Below are 22,248 nucleotides of genomic sequence, written 5' to 3'. Positions count from 1 at the left end.
GCAGCACACCAAAATCTTTTTCGTGACACACTAATGTGGCACGGCACCCTGGTCGGGAACCACTGGGTTGAGGTGTAAAAAAAGGGCAGGGGCCTCGAAGACCTGCAACCGACATGCTTATTGACCTACACAAAACAATGTGTAAATAGGATACTCATCGCAAAACTATCTTATCCTATCACCATGAAAACATAACAAACACAATGTGATATTGGCATCTCTGGGTAGTATCTGTATTACAATATGTTGTGTAGAAATAGAACGAAAGATATAATAATAACATTGGCATTACAGAACGAGAGAGCAATGCTAATACAATCCGTATAACAGCAAAAAAAAATTCATGAAAATGATCATAACAATTAGTCTGGTACAATTTGATGATGATAAGTTTAGTTCCGATTTTCATAGTTTTGTCAAAAATTGTAAAAGTTTCCACATATGAAGGCAATTGGTATATTAGAAGAAAGAAATTTGCCCCAACTGATCAATGAAGCCGAAAATTAGTCAACAAGGCAAGTGCACAGACTCAAATACTGTGTTACATATATCGGTAATCGGTAACAATTGGATTCAATTTTGCGATAGTATTTGAGTTTCTTGAGAATGGGATCCCACAATGATGTATAATAAATTAGCACAATGTATTAGTTAGTCACAATAGTTTGGCAGATGTTTTAATAATTCAAAGAACTTTTTTTTCGTATTACAACCTAGTGATCCAAGGTTACTATGACGATTTTAAGAAGTTTCTGTATTCATGTAGACCGATTGTCACAATATAGCAAGGACTTTACACAAAAATTGGTACGGTTCTAAATTAATTGGGAAGGTTGCTCATAAATTGTCTATAACTAATTTTGAAATATTGGGAATTGAGAAGAAAAAAGGTTTTTGTTATATTTTTCGATAACAAAAATGTGAATTGTTAAAAATTAGCATACCAAATAAAGAAACCTCTTGTTTTTCTATATCATATTCTATAAAAATATGTATAGAATCATATTAAAAACATGAAGGCAGTGGAAATCGAATCAGAGCTCTGCTATTGCATTTATACCTTTAGTGCAAAATGCTTAACAGTTTTCACAAAGATGGTTTTTTCCAGTGTTATTCTTTCTATAAACACTAAATTTAAAACTTCTGTGTTGGTTTTAAAATTGACATTAGTTTTTATATTATCAGTCAAAAAAGTGGTGTCTGAATTTAGATTATGTAAGCAATACCAGTCAGGGTTTAGAATGGCGATGATTCCACAACAAAAAGCCAAATTTTCACCTGTAAACAGTGCCTAAAAAATTCAGTGATATTAAAATTTTTAATAACTTATCCAAAGCACCATTTAAACATCTTAGTACAGAGGCAGTAGAATGGTAATCATACAGTAGAAGTTCGAGATATTGAATGAAATAAATTTTGCTACAAAACCAACAAATTTGAAAATGATAATATGGAGTATGATCAAAAAGCATGATTATTATTACTTTCAGCAGAGATTACAGGTTGCAAATTCCCATGAAAACTAAAAATATACTTGTGAAAACAACCATCGCTTACAAGTAGTTTGTGGGTAGTACTTTTAAAAAAAGAAACATTGCTAGAAATCGTGTATCAAGTTTCAGACAAAAGCTAAAAATTTGATATCAGGTGTAAAAAAGGGGAAAAAAATCTTTGGGTTTTAATAAAAATGTACTTTACAAACTAAATGTCAAGAACTGGTGTTATGTGTACTTATAATGCTAAAAAATTTGCATCTTTCATAATACAACCATGAAAATGAATTATATAAAAATGATAACATACTTAGACTTCTTACAAACTAAAAAAAAAAACATCGACATTATTCAGTACATAAATGAGAAAGAAATTGCAAAGAAAAAGCGTTCAGTTGTCACAAAAAGCATTTTCATAAAAAGCAACAAAATTTTTACAGCAAAAGACTGATAAATGATTGCAATGCGCTTCTGATTCTGTTGAAAATTTGTGTACGCAACAAGAAAAATCACCCCAAAAAATCAGTATTTAAACAAAAAGGGATAATACCGTTGTATCTTTTTACCTCTACTATGACGCTGACACAAATTTTCCACAGACATTTTTTGAGAGAGATAATGCAATATTCTAAAAGCAGACAATGACCAAATAAGATTAGTTGCGTTATTAAACAATAAAAAGAAATAAGAAAATTTGTTTTATAATCTCATTAAATGTTTATACATCGAGTATTATTGTCTTGATAAAAATGGAATGGGGAGAACGTATATAAAAAATTCATGATTTTTCTTCAAGTTAAAACAGACTATTCTTTCTCTACTAAGATACTTCAATGAATGTTAAAAATCAATTTCAAAAAACCCATAAGCTGTTAGATAATACATCATTACAGTATATTGATGCAGAATATAAAATGTCATATGTGATAAAAGAATACCAATTTTGAAATCTTAATAAGCATCAGAATATGTTAAATACCAGTATATACCTAGATACCTAGATTGATATCAATAGTAATCAGAATGAAAAAAAAATTCAGAGTACTGAAATTATGAAAGCACATGCATCAGTTGATACTTATTGATATTAGTAATAACTATATTATTACTGATTGTTACAGCATGATTTGGCCAAGGCACTACCTTTTATTTAAGACAAATCTCCGAAGATCAATGAGGCTGGACCTTGTCAGCATTTTGAAGGCACTTTGGCAACACAGTACAAAAAAAGCCAAAAGATTATTAAATCAAAGGTTTTCTGTGTCACAAAATTAAAAAAAAACATATCATGCTATACTACGCATATTTATTTCTATTTTTTCTTGTAGAGAATTGACTCAAAACGAAGTTATGTGCAATGACCCAGAAGTAAAAATAATGATCTTTGAGCAAAATCAAAGGTTACAATTGGAATATCAGTAGCTACTGGGAATTTATAGAATGATGACGATGTACTAGGCACTAGGGAATCATTAGGGTGATGTAACAATAGTAAGCCAGAGCTATTACTAAAAAGTGTTGTGATGTCGCCAATGACATTCCTAAGCATTTCACATTACAATGGCACTTGGCAATATTTGTATCATAAAAGTATGTTTGGTGTTGGAACAATGAATATGGATAATTACAAGAAGAGTTATTCGTAATGTAATTGTGAGAAAAATATAGTAAAAACATGTTTACACACGGATGACAAAATCGATTTCTTTTATCTGCAAATCTACTCAATAAGGGATCAAGACATAATTTGTGTTTGAAACAGGGGCTGTTGCGGCAGGGCTAGAGTCAAATCTTCAAACCATTCGAAGACAAATTCGAAATTTCATACATTCAATGAAGTCAAAAATTTATTCAGAAACTCAAAAACATCGAGTTTACTAAGCGATCTTGACGGTTTATTTTAAAGGAGGCTTGCATACTCAACGGTTTTTATTTCAAAATTTATTTTCTCAGTGTTTACCACCTCGAATCGAAATCCATTTTTTTAAAATCTGGCGCCGGAGTCGATGGTTTAGTAGAAATTAAGGGTGTTTAATTTGGATTACTGTAGTCAAATTGTTCTCACAAATTGAGGTGGTCAAAATTATCAGTTTTCCCATAAATGTTTACAGTTTTGTGCAGGAAAATAGATATATTGATAATATTTGAAAACAAATTGAACCGGTAACATTCGAATTCCCAAATTTATTTGTATAAAGTCATCCCTATAGCTCTTTCATAATTTACCTTCAAATCAAACTATTTTATAAAATATGAATGTACATAAAGAAACGAAGCATGCGATGTGATATAAATTGATATGTCTGAAAGTCAAAGAAAAAATTACCAAGTGGGACAAAGAATTAAATTAATAAAATAAGGCAGCAGCACACCATACTAAGGCACTGAAAATAGAAGGAATATAAACATAAAGTAAGAATAGAAGACACAAAGAAGAACAGAGGAGAGCTGCTCTCAAAGTGGTCTAGTACTCTCACTCCATGTCATTAAAATACTGTTTTTCGTTTTATAACAGAGCACAAAAGACTAAAAAACTACAAAAAATAACACCATATTTTTAGTCAGTGAGAGAAAACACCTAAAACAAGCATGAAAATTTGTTGTAAAAATGGTAGTCAGTGATATTTGATTTGCTAAAAAATAATGAAACACTCTTAGTAGGAGGCAGCAACTAATAATTGGCATGAGTGGTTATCAAGGCAGCAAAACAATATAAGGCATTCGGCAACTCTGGTTTTTAGTTCAAGAATGGGTACTCCAGTAGTGTGTGTACCAGTTCAGGGTTAGAGCATAATTTTATTCCGATTTTCCTTATTTTAGTTCTATTACGAGTTCGGAGACTGTCTGTGTGGGCTTTCAGGAGACCAATTATAAAGCCATATATACCAATTATTAGAAATTTATTTACGCTCATTTAAGGCTTTTGCTCCAAACAAGACACTGTCCAAGCAGTCGTTGCTAGGTAACAAGCTACTATTTTTGTGAGGAACAGTATTCAACTTCACTGCGAAAATGTCTCTATTACGAATTAAGACAAAACTCAGAAATATAATACAAAAAATTGGAGTAAAATTTTAAAAATGATTCACTTTACATATTGGTGAGAGAAAAAGGCATTAGGGTTATAGTTCACTTTGCAACCTTTAACCCATGCTCTATGGCATATCTGGAACTAATCTCAGGATACGATCTCATTTGGCAACGTACTGCCTCCAGTGAAGTGTAGTAAATATATTGTTAATGAAATGTCGAGCAACCTTCTAATCACCTTAATAACAATAATTATTATTATAAAGTGTTGTTCTTTCAAAATATTGCAGCAAAATTACACATATATTGGAGTCACTGTAACATAAGAGTCTGTAAATTCTCTTGTAGAATCGTATCTTTCACTGCGTTGAATACGAAACGAATATTGTTGGTATCGATTGCCATTGTGAAATGGTGAAAGAATGGTTTTCGACGATCTTTCCGTTGTGACTCAAATCTGAATGTTTATAATAGTACAAAATTGATTAAAATGTTTACTGTTAATTAATTAGTAAATGAATAATTAATAAGTTAAACAATTCATATATGTGATAATATCTCTATAAGCAATAAAGAAAGTAATATTTCATTCTTCGTGATCAGGGATTAGAATTGAGGATTTTACTGGAAATAATCATAGTGAAAATTTTTTGCAGGACCTCATAAACCATACGTTGACTGAGCAGTTCCACCAGAAAATTTAAAATGCATACGATGCAGCTTTTTATAATCAAAATTTTGTTTTCGGAGTTACTTTTAAATAGGATGTAATTTTTTCCTATTCCACGGCCGTGCTTTTTGTATTTTTAAATCGCCCCTAAAAAAGACAAGAGTTAAATAGCTTAATGAATTTGTTCAGATTGGGATTAAATTTAGTTTTGGCATGAAACTTATTGTTTTCCACTTTTGCTTTTGTAACACTGTAAATATTGATCAAAAAATGTAACTCATCAAAAATATAGAATCTATATCAACAAAAAACTAGAATTTGTTTCAATATCACTCACTTGTATACAAGAAAATTCTTTACATCTGATAAATTGAGTGGATCTCCATCAAATTCAGGAAAATAGTCGGAAATCTTTAGGCCTTGATTGACTTTTTCTTCCAGTAAATCATTCTTGTTGAGAAACAATATAATCGATACGTTGGAAAAATAGATGTTGTTAACAATCACTTCAAATATATCCAGAGATTCCTGAAAAAGACAGAAATAAAAGTTAAAGCTGAAAATGTAGAAAATATATCAAACAAACCATTTTGAAAAATAAATTTAATTTTACATTTTTTAGTGAAACATGCCTTCTTAACAGAACTGTGAGTTTTTGATAAAACGATCATTCTCGCCTTTCGCTTCGAACAATTTTTCTGATTTGGCATTGCCTACCCAATTTACTATACCCTGGGTGAGGTGGGGGCGGGGGCATAAGATTTGGACCCGAGAAGTGTAATCTGCGATGCCAAGACAGTTAAGTCTAACTAGGGTTGTAAAAAAATTAAATTTGTATTAAATATCGGTTATGTTTGGCTTGTTTTATATCTACTTTTTTTTCCTAAGCAGCAATCAATAGTGGGTTCTAACAAACTCTTATATGAAGCAGTAACCTATCACGCATTTCCGGACGCCACTAACAGGGAAAAAGCCAAAAAAAAAAAACGATGAAATGCAGACAGAGTAATTTCTATCAATTTCAGACCAAAATGTTTTTGATGATATTTTAAATATTCACAATAAATATTCCCAAATCCCAAACACTACTACTCTAAGGTCGCTGAATCCGATATTTAAAATTTGAAGCCATGGCGACAAGGTTCCTTAGAAAAAGGCCAAAATTCAAAAATATTATGTTTATAAAAACAATTTCCAGGCAAAATGCTTTTGAGTATTTTCTTAATATTTTACAATAAATGTTCTCACAAAATATTACTCAAATACATTTTTACCGCTACGCAATGGTACTGGTAGCTACTCAAATGTTAGCAAATCCAATTTCACATTTAAAAGCTGTGGCGAATAGGCACAAACCAGAAATACGCGGATATTCAGTGGTAGTAAGTATAAATCAATCAATTTCCAGTATGAATTTAGTGTAATTTTTGCAAAATTTCACACAAAAACTACTCAAATGTCAGCAAATCAACCTGAAAGTCATATTTTGACTTGATAATGTGAAATCCCCATAACATATTACATTTACAAATTAACATTCCCTTGTCTGCATGCATTTTTCTACTCTATACGAAAAGGTTAAACACCAGACAAACAATATAAATTATCCACACATTTACAATATTACCAAAACACACTTTTCAATTGCAAAATACTTGAAAGATTAGCATAAAGTTACCTGTTATCTGCGCTAAAATAACACCATCACAATACTGCACTAATATTAATAGATACTACTGTTATATATATATTTGTTCCAGTTTTTGTATTAATAATAAATTCTTAATCGAGCCATGCTTGATGTGATTATGAAAAGAGTATCAATCATGTTTACTTATCATTGCGCCATGCCTGGTCGAACATCATAATAAAATAATGTTTGAGGGTCAATGAATGTGTCAAACCCTTAGTTACTCATTTACAATAATAACCATAGAATTTTCTATATATCAAATCATATATGAAATGCATATAAATTTTACGATTGAGATTTGCCATCTTCGGGCAACGCTTGGAAAATATATCCATTTTTGTTTAGGGGTTCAAGAAAACACAAAGAGAAACATTGAGGTGATGAAAAGTAAAATCGTTTTATTGCCAAGTTGAGAAATTTTGCCTGTGTGAGCTAGTGACAAAAATCAATAGAGAGTATAAAGAATGCTAGAATAAATTGAATGATTGTATCTTTTTTTTTCTATAAAATATGAAATTTAACAGTGAAATATTAATTTATTCAAAATTCTGTGAATAATGTCAGGTATGATAATCACACTACAAACTAGATCAATTATTAACAATTTTAATTCAAAATTGAATTAATTACCGTAAGATTCTAAAGTATTAATATAATGCAATACAGACAGTTTTCAAATCACATTGTAAATATTGTAATAAATGAATACAGATAGATGCTTTTAGACTTGAAAAAATTTACGTCAAGATAATCAGTAAAGATATTTTTCAAACATTTACTGGATCTAGTGTCAAATTTTCAGAAAGTGGCAAAACTTCTATCGAATTAAATATGGATTTTTGACTAACGAATAAACTGAATATGAGTGTGTCCATTGTGGCAAAGAAGATATTTCTATATTCAGTGTTTCAGACATTCACTGTTATAATCGTTCAAGAAGATATTTCTATATTCAGTGTTTCAGACATTCACTGTTATAAACATTCACACACAATACAGTTTTGACATCCCGAACAGCATGGTGACATTGAGATAAACAATAGACTGGACAAGGATCGAACCCAGGATATCAACCTGTAATGAAAGCACTAACCACTGGACCAAAAATTATCAACTGTATGCCATGAAAGGCACCAAAGTATAAAAGGAAAGTTTTAGGCTTATAATACATTAAGATTACTAGTGTATCTGACTTTCCTTTTACGTTCCATTATTTTTTTTTATTTAATCCTCGCACACTGTTCAAAATGTTAAATTATGATATGAATCATCACAATTTTCCCGATTCAATTCGCTTATGTGGATCTTCTTTTTGGCTTTGATCAAGAAAGACAAATTTGAACGTAGTCTAACCTTCTCATAATGTTGTACAATAATATTCCAAAAGCTATGACGTAATTCAGTTCCATTCATCTCGTAACAAAAGAATGACCTGCCTTATCTATCCATACTCCAGATGTACATACAAATACTAAGGGGAATCAAATTAAACAAACATTATTAAAGTTCATTTTATTTATGAAAAGTTTTTATCACAGTAAAATCCTACCAATTCTAAGTCATAACAGCCAACTTTAACTCAGATAATCACAGTGAGAAAAAAACGAGACTATCGGTCAGAGACCGAAGATTTATCGATCGAAAGTTAAGGGATCCCCCAAAACAATGCTCTTACTCCATAGTGACACCTTGTGTCCCATCACTAATTAATTGATAACTCGCAAATTAAACGACATAATTCATCCAAAATCAATGGGCTTCTGGTCCGACATATGATGAATGCACATGCAAAATCTGGAGCAAATTCAATCTCGCTTTCGTGGGATATAGCGTGCATCTAACAGATAAACAGACAGACAGACAAATACCTAATAACATACTTACCGATTAAAATCGATAAGTAATAAGGGTTTTGGTCAAGCTTTATTCAATAGTTGTAAAATCAATACATTGTCCTGTAGCTAAAAATCGAAATTTCAGACTTGAAGGGCTTGAATGAATGAATACATTAAAAATTTAACAAGAATTTGAGTCAAAATTTCCATCAGTTCAAAGTCAGAGAGTGCCAAGCCCAAGAGCTACCGATACTATAAAGAATTGCAGCGATAAATAACATGTCTGTAAATACGGACATATTTTTTAAGTTCTTGGTAAAAAACTTTTGGCATCAATACTATTGTCTGGTGGGTACATTGACGGTAAACGAATGAGTGCTTACTGCCAACTGAATACTACCGCTGAATTGAAAACCTTTTCCGGAGAGACAAGTTCAAGCATAAACACAAACTTAGTACTTCAATATGCAACAGCATGTAATATCTCACAGATTCAGTAGATCTCAGCCATTCAAAATACTTTTACACTTATTTGCTTCTCCTATCCATATGGTTTAAGGTCAAATTTTATATTCATCCCATGAAAAATAAATTCCATTAATATGTCTTTTGTGTAGTAAACAAAATAAAAAAAATTCTCGTAACAGGTTTCCCATATCTGCTCTGAATATGGCTCTGTTTAAGAAGATTTTTTATTACAAGACAACCACAATTTCCAATTCTATCTACAAAACAATGATCTATCAATTCGCCAAATACCAAAAAATAAAGGGGAAAAATAGTTCAACAACAGATACAGGTGTTGTACCGATATAACCCTATCGACGAGTTCAAAAATATAACATAACCACTGAAAATACATATTTAAGCTAAGCAAGATACATTATAAACTTAGTATTGTTATATCATATTATAAATCGTGCAATCTTGCCAAAAAAATAAGGTTAAAAAACCCCAAAAAATGTCTGATAATTAACCGCAAACAACTTTTTGCTACAAAACGTCATCTAAAACAACAAGTTGAATTTTTGTGGCCGATAGCTTAAACTATTTTTGTAAGCCAGACGCAACTATAAATGTTTAGCAATTTACAATTCCACTAAAAAACTATTTTGATCAAGCTTTGCTAATCTATTCTGCTTTGATAAAAGTAGGAATTTTTCAGATTGGAGAAATTACATGGTAAAATATAGCATATATATCGTAATCATGTACAAAACTCAGTCGAAGCGGAATTAGAAAAAAAAACTTGATTTGAGAAAATATAGATTCCTACAAAAACTTTAATACTCATTTGAACTAAATGCTCAGTGCTTCTCTGGATTTAAACATAATATATGAACAAGAGAATGATTCTCAAACATACGGACAAGGAGTTCCAATAAATAACCAACCGCAGTACCTGTATACCTAAAAATGAAGTCCGTTATCTGACCATTCTTTAGCATAAAATGCAACATACAAATCGTAAGGTAAGTAAAATATCAAGTCACCTAGTGTGTGTGTGTACCAATATGGAGGTAACTAATTTTGTTCGCCTATTTTACATCGAGTTGTGTAAAGGGACTGAAACTTATGGGCATATTCACTTGGCTAGCACAGTCAGTCCCCGAACTTGTAATAGAACTAAAATAAGTAAATTCAGAATAAAATTATTGCCTGACCCTAACCTGGTACACACACTACAGCCTACAGGAGTACCAAAATAGAGCATAGAAGTTTTACTAAAAACTTGTAAAAAATTTGTCAATTAGCTCCAAAGAAAAGTGATATATACCAAAATATATACTTCATGTTTAATAACGTATAAGCCCATACAGATAGAGCACAAATCATGTAAGACTATTTTCAGGCCATCTCATATGTATTGTGTATTCAAATCATTTTAACAAAATGAGATTCACATGATAACACATTCTGATTAACTATAGGCATAGATCTTATATAAACCAAACATGATGTTGGCAATTCATATTCCATACTTAGAGAGCAATTAGCACCAATGTGTAATAATGTGATAGTAGACTATGTTGACAAACTTACAAGAAAGCAAATAATAATGAAAGGTGTGAAAACGAGTGATGAAATTGTGTATCACGAGCTAGTCAAATTTTAAATTTAAATTTCGTTATTATTGATGCAATGTTTATCACTGGAATTTTCATCTGCGTGGTGCTCCAGATAGCGATTGAATTGGGATGATTTCAACTCAACGTCACAATATTCATCAATTTAATACCAAAAAATTAAAGTAACATCATAGGCATAGATAATAAATTGGAGGCCTTGCTGGTACTCGCATATACCAGATTAAACTAAATTAAAAACTCGTCCAAAGGGCCACACTATTCAAAATTTGCACTTCTCCACGGGCCACACAAATTTTCCTTTTGAGGCGTAGTTGGGCCCGCGGGTCGTAGGTTTCACACCTCTAGCCTAGGAGTTCATCTAACTGTGTTGGTATCACAGGTGACATGTCCCTAATTCAAATCCCATCACCCCAAAACCTGACCCAGGGTGTAAGAAAGTGGGTAGGCGAAGTCGAATCGGAAAGAATCTGATCCTTCCAAAAATAGAAATCAGTGGCCGCTTGTACAGGGCCTTTTTCAGAGCAAAAAGTGTGAATGTGCTCCTTTTAAAAAATAGATAAATTATTCTCACCCTCAATCGATTAGTTTTCCTATCTTCCATTAAAACTTGATCAAACTCTGAAGTGGAAGCCATGAATAAGATTGATGTAACATCTTCGAAGCACTGGAACCATTTCTGAAAATATTTCTTCACTGAGTGTAAACTTTGTATGATAACTCAAAATTGTGGGATGCAGAAATGGAAAAATTAACAAAAAATGATAAATTATAATAAAATTTCAACTAAAATGATAGATGGAAATGATAACATGCGACACTAAGACAGCAAAACGATGAATTAAAAAATAAACAAAAATAACTAGAACTAAAATTGATCGAAAATACTTTCATTCAAAATTGGAACAAACTTTGCATCAACAAGATATGTAAAACCACTTATTGGATATTACGTAACTATTATTGGGGTTAGAAACTACCTTTCCTTGCTCTATGCCTTCGTACAAGTGGATACGTATGCGTATTATGCAAGGATGCAATAGCAAGTATAAAGATAACTATTCTAAATGATATTATGCATGTAATCTTTCATGTTTCAACTCCCATCGTCACAGTTTTACTGTATTCTAGGAAGTTCCATTTTGTTTGTCGCTTGTAATTATTGTTATTCCTGTTGTGTAATTTGGATTTCTTGAATAAAGCGTTGTATTGTATGTGTTAACAAAGGCACCATAATTTTAGCAAAATTTGGCGAGTTTCCAACAAAATAGACATGAACTAATTTTGATAATTTTTTAAAATTTTTGTAATATAATCAGGAATGCTTCTGAAGGGAAGGCGGAATTGTGTTTATGATACCTAACCCTAGTCTATATGTATTATTATTTTTTTAGGAATATAGTACTCAAAAATATTAAGTAACGGCTGGTAATTTTCATATGAATATGCCGCAAAATCTAAGACGATTTTGGCATGACATTTTTCCTTGTAGGAAGTATTTGGCTCTCGGGGCGCAGGTTGCGCAGCCTGGTCTGTTGAAAAGGCTGAAATTTTTATTATTAAATTTGATCAACATTTTTCAGTAGAAGACATGAAATTTTCCGCAGCTCCTCCACATTCCCTGAACATACTAGGGACGTACAATGTTGCCTTCCCGAGCAATTCATAGGCTATTTAATAACAATACATGGTGATTTTCTACTGTGTTCTTTTCAAGGACCAGATAGAATGTTCAAAACGAAAAATGCGTGATACTGGTGTATTATTACTTCATGATGAATTCAATAATGCTTGCTATTTTCAAAAAAATTTGGAAACGCTAAACACGTTTCATGCTTCAGATTCAGAAAAGAGCACTTGGAATTTGACACAGAAAGATGTAACTTAAGATATACTTGAATCTTATTTATTCGGGTTATAAGGACACTTGAATAAGATAAAATTGTATAAACGAAAGAGTGACTAGCAATTTATCTTATTCGAATAATGATGTGACAAGTTTATATTCAATAATCTGTTTGAAACGTTCAATGCAATTGCTTTGAACTAAATTTTTCGAAAATAAAATATCGAATATATTTTAAATTAGACCATGTTTAAAAAAATATTTTGGATCTGGGAACGCAGGAAAATTAGGATTGACCGTGGTAATTGGTTTTAATGATTGGTGTGTTATATGAAGACTTGTTCTTTTAATATCTGTCAAATATCACCAAGCCTAAATGCAGTATGGTGATTGATGTAGAATATATCGTTTTGCTAACATTAATAATTTTGTTGTCACAAATTTATATTCTATTGAAACCAAATATAATGGAAGTTTCCAGGAATTTAAATCGGAACTATTATGTTTGATTAACTTACCTATAAGTCAAATGAAATGTTATGGTTATATTCATGAATTTGTTATATTAAATATATTATACTTTGAATTTTTAATTTATCATTTTATTAAGACTATGGTGATAATCTGAAATATTTCTTAAATTAGAAATAAGGAATTAAGATTTGCAATACGGTAATTTCTTTGATAAATAATTTTGTTTATAAATTAGCAAATTATAATGGGAAGTTTTGAAAACCCTTTTTAAGTTATGACCAGTAGGCTACAGTAGGCTACATCCAACACACAGCTAATGATGAATTTGCAAGCAAGCAAAAGCTATGCCAACATAAATATATGTCATGCAATGTCATTCTCATACCCTGATATACGTGACGCTGAAACTTCTCGACTCCGGAATGCTTTCATATTTTTTTTAATTTGTTCGGTATAGCTTCGTTTTTTTCTTGATATTTAGCTTAAAAAACAAAGTTGAATAAAATACAAAATTCAAAATTTGATTCAATACCTGTCTTTGACTCCTTTGTCCACCGACGTCGAAAAATCGGAAAGGAATTCGTCGGATTTCGAAAACGTATTCTTGTATTCCCTTTGTTGCTTTTCTTGATAAAAGCATATCTTGCTTGCTGGGAACGTAATCCTAAAAATTAACAAGACGATGTAAAGATATATATAAAACGAATCGAATATTCGAATCAGTTTATAATCAGTTATATATGATAGCTTATTACAAATTCTTGATTAGTAACAATATCATATATATGCAAATTTGACATTTTTACAATATAACCAATATCTATAAACAGTAAATTATAGAAAACCGTTCAAATTATTGTTTATGTGCCATTTATCTGAACTTCAGAAACAAATTCTTGATTTTACTGATAATTCAGAATAGTTTCAATTGAAAAATATCATATTTAGCATTTGTAGTTTATTAAAATGACAGAGAGCGCCTCTATTTTATTTCTAAAAGCTGTAAAACATAGAAAATCAGCCAAATTACAAGTTAGTCAATCGGAACTTCCAAACCAACTCATTGAATATACAATGACTTAAATGTGATTTTTGTTGAAAAAGAAACAATTTAGGTATTTCATATTGGAATATATTATTTTAGAATGCATTCAAGATATGTTAATCCGTTTTGGCTATCCTTGCCTGTATTCTTACAATATCTTATTATCCAAATACCGGTATATTTACTCAACTAGTAAGCAGTACCAATTTTCAATTTCACGCCCTGGTATTAGTTTGTTATCTTTGGCCAATTATCGATTATAAATAATTCAACACATATAAGTATGAATCATGCTTGACTGATTATAATCCATTGATAATCAGATTACAAGATTGTTTATCAAAAGTCAGTACTAAAAGTATTGAAATCTCCATGGCCCGAGGGCGTCCGTCCATACTTTTAAAACATCGCTAATATTGCAATGCAAGCGTATTCACTACAGGTGAAACTTAGATATTGATAGGTAGATATTGACAAAAAACAACATCCAATTTATACCAATCACGTTAAAAATGGCAAAAATGACATTTCCAATAAAAAAATATCAGAATAGAGTTGAATATTAATATCACAAAAATAGTATTTACCGGAAGATATACACCAAATGATGATTTCTTAAAAATGGATTTAAAGTTTCAATCTTTAATTTATTCAATGTTTTATATGTAATATTTAGTAACAACAGCCCTTGAAAGACAAAGCCTATACCTTAACTTAGGTACCCATAAAAATCCTTCTAACTAGTGTACAACAGGTGAGGAGCAAACGGTGTAGTTAGTCAACATTTCGAATGCCTTTCGAAATCAAAATCCTATTCTAATAAGCAATGCAAAACTTTATTGTTTCTCAATAGTTATGCATTATGTATCGCTATAAATAACCATACTAGGTATGTTTGAAAGTTGAATTCAAAAATTCAATTTTAATGAAATAACTGATAATCAGATAATTTTTTTTAAAAACAAAAATATATACCGGTAAGTAAAATGCTTGTTTTTGTGTGAAATTTTGACAAAATTTGTCATGTAATGAAAATTTACAGAGGGAATATATAGGAGGTTTTGAGTTTTAACCCCAAAAAAAACGAAACTTGAAAACTGTTTTAAAAAAATGAGGAAAACATTTTTTTCATTTCAAAACTTTTTTAACTTTTAATTGGAACATTTTGACGAATATCGCTTCAAACTCAGATTAGAAAACCGGTTTAAACAACTTCTTTCTAATTTGTTCAAATAACTTTGTTTCAAAATTTCCACATTCTCTCAGTTGTCTTGAAACTCATGATATGCATTTTCATAACAGGGGATGACAAACTCGAATAATGTAATATCTCGAATACATTCTAAAATAATCTTTTTGAATATGATATATCGAATAGATTCAGAAACGAGTCTGTTTCACAAGAGAAATTTTTCAAGATAATTGTGAATTCGTAGAAATCAAATTCAGTCATGCTTAATATTTGAGATGATCATTGCTTTAATAAGTATTCTCTATTTTACTTTGTCCGAAGTTTCTAAGACAATAAATGCTAAAAAGATTTTCATTTTAAAAAAGCATTTTCAAATAAATATTCCAAGTATTCCTAAGATCGAGAAATTACTATATTTATATTATATACCCAATTTTGAATGTACCGTATTTGAATATTCGATAACTTTTGGACATTCCTGATTTTCAATACTAGAAATCAAATTTGGTTTATATAATGATATAGTTCAGATAAAAATCAACTCACAGGTGCACTTATCCGGTCAATATTTTCATAAAAATACCGAACTGATTCACCCTGTAAAAAAGAAGAATAATTAGATTAAGCTAAATATATGTGGAAAAATTAGACTTAAAATTGAGACAATAATAAGGTATAATATTACAAAATGCAATGAATTAATCAGGTAATGTAATACTATAATTATGGATGCTCATAGACTTCACAGTAGTATTTATGGGATCTAAAATTTGTAAAGTTTTGAAATTTTTTTTTTTAAATTGAATGAATTTTGGTCCATAAACTCTATTATGATGAATTTAACAATTAAGAAGAAAAAAAAATTTCAATTTTGAGATAAGGAAATCTCCATCAAATATATAGCACACTTGATCAAATAGCCTCAAATTCAAATAAAAATATTGATCACTGGGTATTATTATACTGAACAAAAAAGTATACATGTTTTTCCACAATGACTATATTGATAAGGCTTAATATCTTAAGCAATGGATCTTCATCCAGTGTTCCAGAAGTGTATGTACCGATATGGAGATAAATAATTTTGTTCGCCTACTTTACATCAAGTTATGTAGAGGGACTGAAACTTATGGGCAGGGGGTATATTCACTTGGCTAACACAGACGGTCACAAACTCGTAATAGAACTAAAAGATTCTCAGTTCAACCAGAAAGCTTACAGGAAAATCGGAATAAAATTATGGCCTAACCCTAATTCCTGGTACATATACTACGGGAGTACCATTCATCCTGGGTACACACATCACCAGTGGTATGGTAAGGTATTTCTCATGGTACGGGATAAATTTAACAACCAACGAAAATACTCGATCTGCGATAAATTCAATGCATTTTTACTTTCAAATTGGGGATTCAGAAACTAAAAGGGTAACTGAGATGTATGCTACCGTAAATTCCCCAATTAACAATCAATGGCAGATTTTAAAAATGAATGGAATTGCAATTCTATTATGAACTAATAATATTAATATTTGTGGTTTTGGGTAAATTAACATAAATTTATTTTCAATTGAATTCAGTGATACATGAATATACAAAAATAGATAATGTGGTTATGATTGAGAAATACTGCTCCAAAGGATTGTTAATAATCACGTAATACGACTAAAAAATTATTTCAAAAATTTTTTATGTACAGGAAAGAAATTTAAAACAGGCAATTTATTGAAGTCTGAAATGTGGATATGATTGAGAAATACTGCTCTAAAGGATTAAAGATAATCATGTAATACCATAAGAAATTTTTACAAAAAATTCTTTTATGTACAGGAAAGAAATTTAAAACAGTCAATTTATTGGAGGCTGAAAACCAATGTTTTAACACACAGATGGGGTGTTAATCTGATAATTTATATTCCATTTCCAAAAAAATCTAAATTCCTGACAAATACTCAAAAATCATTAAGTTTACTAGACCAGTGGTTCCCAAACTTTTTTGACCATCGCCCCCCTACAGTACTTTATACAACCTCATCGCCCCCCGGCACTACAAAAAAATGTAAAGTCAAAAACGAATATATTAGAGACCGAATAAGAAGACAAATCATAGTTTATAGTGTTTTTTAATGATATTGATGAGCTTGGTGTTCTTCAGCGAGTTTTTTATTATATATGTCTTGTTGCTGCATCACGCTTGATAGCTTTACGACGCCAAGATGGGAAGATTTTCTAAATGGGCATCACTAATCCCAATTCTTTGCTTGTTCTTTGTAATGTCTCCATTTTCGAAAAACATTGTTTGCACAAATATGTACTTCCAAACATCTAAGTGAATATTCTCGCATGATTTGTGAAATTTTAATGAAGATTTTCTTCAAGAAGATACATTCTTACAAAAATTACGCACTGATGAATCAATCTCTCGAATAGAATATGAATTTTATTTCCTTATAGCATTGCAATATATTCGAATATTTACTGCATGCGCTATTGAACCCCTGTCCTCAGCATCAACTTTTTTTTTCTTCGTGTTTCCATTTGTCTAATTATAATTAAATTGTAGGCTCGTTAAAAGAGTAGCTAGCTGTTCAATAGAATTTTTTAGGATATAATAAAATTTAGTCTAAACGTGTCTCACGATAAATTCTGTTACGTAAAAAATGTAGTTTAGTCCTCGAGCGTAGATTATAAATAAAAAAATAAATTCATCGTCAAAACCGCCGTTCGGATTTTTCCCCGGGCATATACTTCCTTGTTTACATCGTGACATTGGCCAATCAGCAAGATGCAAAAATAAACGTAACAATACCCCCTTTCGCATCCGCTCAGACACAATCACTCAGACAGACTTTCAGGCGTGGTCGTGAACATTCCCTCATTTTCGCGTTTTTGAATTATATTCCTTAGTTTTTAGTTGTTTTTCGGAAATTTAAATATAAGTCAATGATTACTTTGTTTTCCTATGAGTTTCAGTTTAAATACAGTAATCAAAAATTGGTGTGGAAATAGCTGTGATAGACTATAGGCTAAAATTCTTCATCGTTACTTTTAAAAAACAGATTGTTGAATGGTATGAATTAGAATGATAGTTTGAAACAAATACCCTATTTTACAACCAACAACTCGCGAAACCACTCTTAAAATAAGCACCGAAAATTTAAAAATGGTAAAGTATAGGAAGAATTTTCGGGGATAGGTCTATTCAGTGAATCGTCCCGGTCGAGATTTTTTTACTCCGGCCGTATTTTGCCGACCACTGGGATACGCAAACTACCGTACCTTACTGCGGAGACGAGTCCAGCAATCCTTTCGCGTGTGATAATAGACCACGTGATTCAAGCCTGCGAATGCACACAGAGTACAGAATTAAGTGCACAATGCGCCGAGCAAAAACAGGTTTTGCGAAATCGCCCCCCTATCGCCCCCTTCGACTTTTTCGCCCCCCTCTGTATCGTTTTCGCCCACCGGGGGGCGATATCGCCCACTTTGGGAATCACTGTACTAGACTATTATAAAAGTTCATATTGTCAAATTTTGTTTTTAAAAAAGAGTTCGAAGTAGTAGGAGTTCGAATTTTTTTAATTAAAAGGCAGGAGCCAAAGTCGAAATATTCTTCAATTGGCTAAGAGTTTGTGGAGTCAATAACTTACCAATTGAAACTCTCTCCGCCTGTCGTAAGCTTCCTGTATTCCAGTATCTTTCCATAATTCCTTAATATGAGGTGTACATTGTAGAAATGCTTCAGGATCTGTAGAAATATACCTATCGAATGCCATAATGTAATCCGCTTGGCTTTGTCTGCTGGGATCTCCCCAAGGTATTCCAAGTTTATCCCTGGCATCCACCAGAACCTGGAACAGTACAATCAAAAATTTAGTTACATTTATACAACTCTGTTATCAGTAATATTAGACTCAAATTGGAACTATGAATAACTTTGTTGTTGTGGGGGAAAAGCGCCTAATAGACCAATCAAATTTCAAATTCTTTGTAATTCGAGATTGTTGAAGCTGCCAAAAGGCTATGATTTTCATTTTTTTAAAATCTCTTCTCACGCAAACACAATGTTCATAATAATTATTTTTTATTCCAACATGCTTGGTATTATCCACCAAACGCATAATCAGTGCATTTAGACTTTAAAGTATGAATGCACGTATGCTTCGCACTTTCATCACTACGATGTGAATGGCTGCACGTTGGACTTGATTTGCAATTCAGATTTGAAGTATTGCTATCTCAATTATTCAATGCAGGAAGAACGCCATGTCCAAAATGCAAAACATTGCAGCAATAAGCTAGTCATTAAAAAGCTAACATTTATTTCTACATTTATATCTGAATGAATGGTGACTACTATCAAGACAGGAACTACGGTAGTTATAAACTGGTCTTCCGTGAACTTCCGGTAGTTATCCTTGTTATATTATACTTTTGCAGCAATGGATCCACTCTTGAATTACTTAAGAATTAGTTATCAAATGTTTTCTACTTTATGTGCATTTTACACCATTATCATTGGTGAGGAATAAAAATTTATTAAAAAATTGCAAAAGGAAAACAAGGAAAAAGGTTGAGAAGTACAAGGTTTCGCAAAATCAATGTTAATAGGTACCCATCGCCCGTGTACCGCCAAAACAGCATTGCGTGCTGTGAATTGTGATTGGATAAAATAAGACACGTGAACTGCGAATGTAGACTCAGTAGTTACTGTAGTTAAAGCTTCCGAGGAAAGAATGTGACTTTCTAAAGAGTTGCTGAACTAAGGTCTTCAAATTATTAACATCAGATGATAATACATTTTAAGGCAGATTAGAAGTTATGGAAAGAATAAAACTCAATCTAATGTATTCTTGAAAAGTCGAAGAATACCGCTGGAGGTACATGTACCCCTCCTGTTTGGGAACGCCTGCACTAGTATATTATTTAGAACTACCAACCTTCATTCCCTTGACAGTATTTTGATAAATAATTGGACGGAATTCGAGTAAATCTTCTTCATCATAATCCTTTCCATGAAGAATTCTCATCTGTTTTAGAAAAGTACTTTTCCCACTTTCGCCTGCACCCAGTAACAGTAATTTCACCTAAAAACAAAATTGAACAAATAAGAATAGTTTATAATAATAAAACTCAGAATCTGGTAAAAACTTGAGGTACTTCAGTAACGTATAAGGCAGGGGTTCCCAAACTTTCATAGCCAGTGGTCCCCTTGCAAAGATTCTCAACACCGGTGGCCCCATTCTTGTAACAAAAAAAAACTAAAAGCCAACAAACAAAATATAATTACAATACAGTCTCCGAATTGAACAAATTGATCGATTTACTCTATCAAAACATGGTTATTGCAAATGATACTTGATGGAGGCCTTTCCTCATGGCCCCCAAAACACTTCTCCGTAGTCTGACGGCCCACTTTAAGAAACCTTGGTATAAGGGATTTATTTAACAAAACTAACTCAGTCAGGGTGTAATAAATTTCTAAAATGCACAGCCGGTAAGATCCCGTTCCCAATGGGGGTCTTCGCATGTGGCCCCCAGACAACTTCTCTGTAGCCCCTTATGGGGGCCAGAGGACCCACTTCAAAAACCCCTGGTAAGTGATATATTCAACAAAACTAACACAGTCAGGATATAATAAATTGCTAATGCTCAGCCGGAAAGAATCCGGGCCTTTCAAAAATATTATCACCTTACAAACCACTATTGGTGGATTTAGAGTTAGTGGTAGTTTGGAGTAAAAGGCATGAAAAAATATAAGAAAAAGGCTGTCATATCATTTAGGAATATATTTATCCACAAAGTACTTCGCTTTATAGCGCATGATACGTTTGATGGCTCCGCACGAATGGTAATTCAGCCAAATCTCTTTCACAACACAAACCACAATTAACAGCTCCTAAACAATCCCTTTAATCTCGCTAAATATAGGTATACGTGTAGTTTAGCAAAAACAGGGGGCAATGGCAGGAAAAACAGCATGGAGGTGTTTACAAAAGTAGTCATATGAGTATATCTAAAAGAATATTATATGAGAAAAATGGAAATCAAAATTTTGAAAAATTGATCAAAAACAGATTTTTGATAAAAAAATTCTAATTTATTAACAGCTAAATTAACCTATACTTTGTAAAAACTTTTTCTGGATAAACAAAAAATATTGGATTCATTTCCATACCTGTCGTTTAAAATATAACTTTTCCTTTGCTAATTCCTTGTCAATTTGATTGCTTTTTGTGGTAGATGGATCACTAAAGAAGCAATTGAGGCCGCAACCAACCATGGTTGAACCGTTACCAACGGAGGTAACCGGCCAATATACATTAATGAGACTACGTTAGTCTGAGAAGAAAATTGAAAATTATGAAAAAATTGATATATCTCCCTAGTTAACAGCAATGTGAGTATCTGTTTTTAAGTTCGATTATTCTGGCCATTCACGCTTCATTTATCATTCAGTATATTACAGCCGGGTTGAAATTTTCAGAGATGAAGTAAATATTTGAAGCAATTTGTTATAATCAGTAGTAAATATTCTTGATTTCCTGCAGGATGGAATCTAAGTTTTCATTCATGTCGGAGTCAAGATTTCGAATTCCCAAAAGTTTGAATTTCAGAATTTATTGGTAATAATCGAAGACAAAATTCTCTATAGAAATTCAAAAAGTTTTCCTCGATAATTGCATGTAGTACATACCTATTTATAGCTAATTCGATAGAAAGTTTTTAGTTCAATTAATTCAATAAAAATAAAAACATGCTCCAACTCCACAGATCAGATTTTTAGTGAACATTTTTATGGCACGGTTCCATGCGATTATTTTAAAACAAAATGTATGAAAAAAGTGACATTTCTGTCACACGACCCAAATAAAAAATGACTT

At 31.6% G+C, this 22,248-nt stretch overlaps 1 protein-coding gene across 2 annotated transcripts; it reads right to left on the bottom strand.

The window, feature by feature from the left end:
• Positions 1-209: 209 nt before the first annotated feature.
• Positions 210-21,723, bottom strand: LOC120333469 (guanine nucleotide-binding protein subunit alpha-13-like). Of its 2 annotated transcripts, none has more exons than XM_039400898.2 (8): positions 21,543-21,723; positions 20,305-20,451; positions 19,015-19,215; positions 15,912-15,962; positions 13,661-13,792; positions 11,383-11,499; positions 5,531-5,721; positions 210-4,980 (listed from the first exon to the last, which is right to left on the bottom strand). In XM_039400898.2, exons 1-8 carry the CDS (start codon positions 21,645-21,647, stop codon positions 4,836-4,838), a joined length of 1,089 nt encoding a protein of 362 aa, XP_039256832.1. In that variant the 5' UTR covers positions 21,648-21,723; the 3' UTR covers positions 210-4,835. The 2 variants fall into 2 exon arrangements, with proteins under 2 accessions (XP_039256832.1, XP_039256833.1); XM_039400899.2 differs by having other exon boundaries at positions 11,383-11,487.
• Between the last annotated feature and the right edge of the window lie 525 nt (positions 21,724-22,248).

The sequence above is a fragment of the Styela clava genome, chromosome 13 (genome assembly GCF_964204865.1).
Source record: "Styela clava chromosome 13, kaStyClav1.hap1.2, whole genome shotgun sequence".
In the NCBI taxonomy this organism is placed as follows: Eukaryota; Metazoa; Chordata; class Ascidiacea; order Stolidobranchia; family Styelidae; genus Styela; species Styela clava.
Note: the sequence above shows the minus strand (reverse complement) of the source record. Positions and strands in the feature narration are given on the sequence as shown.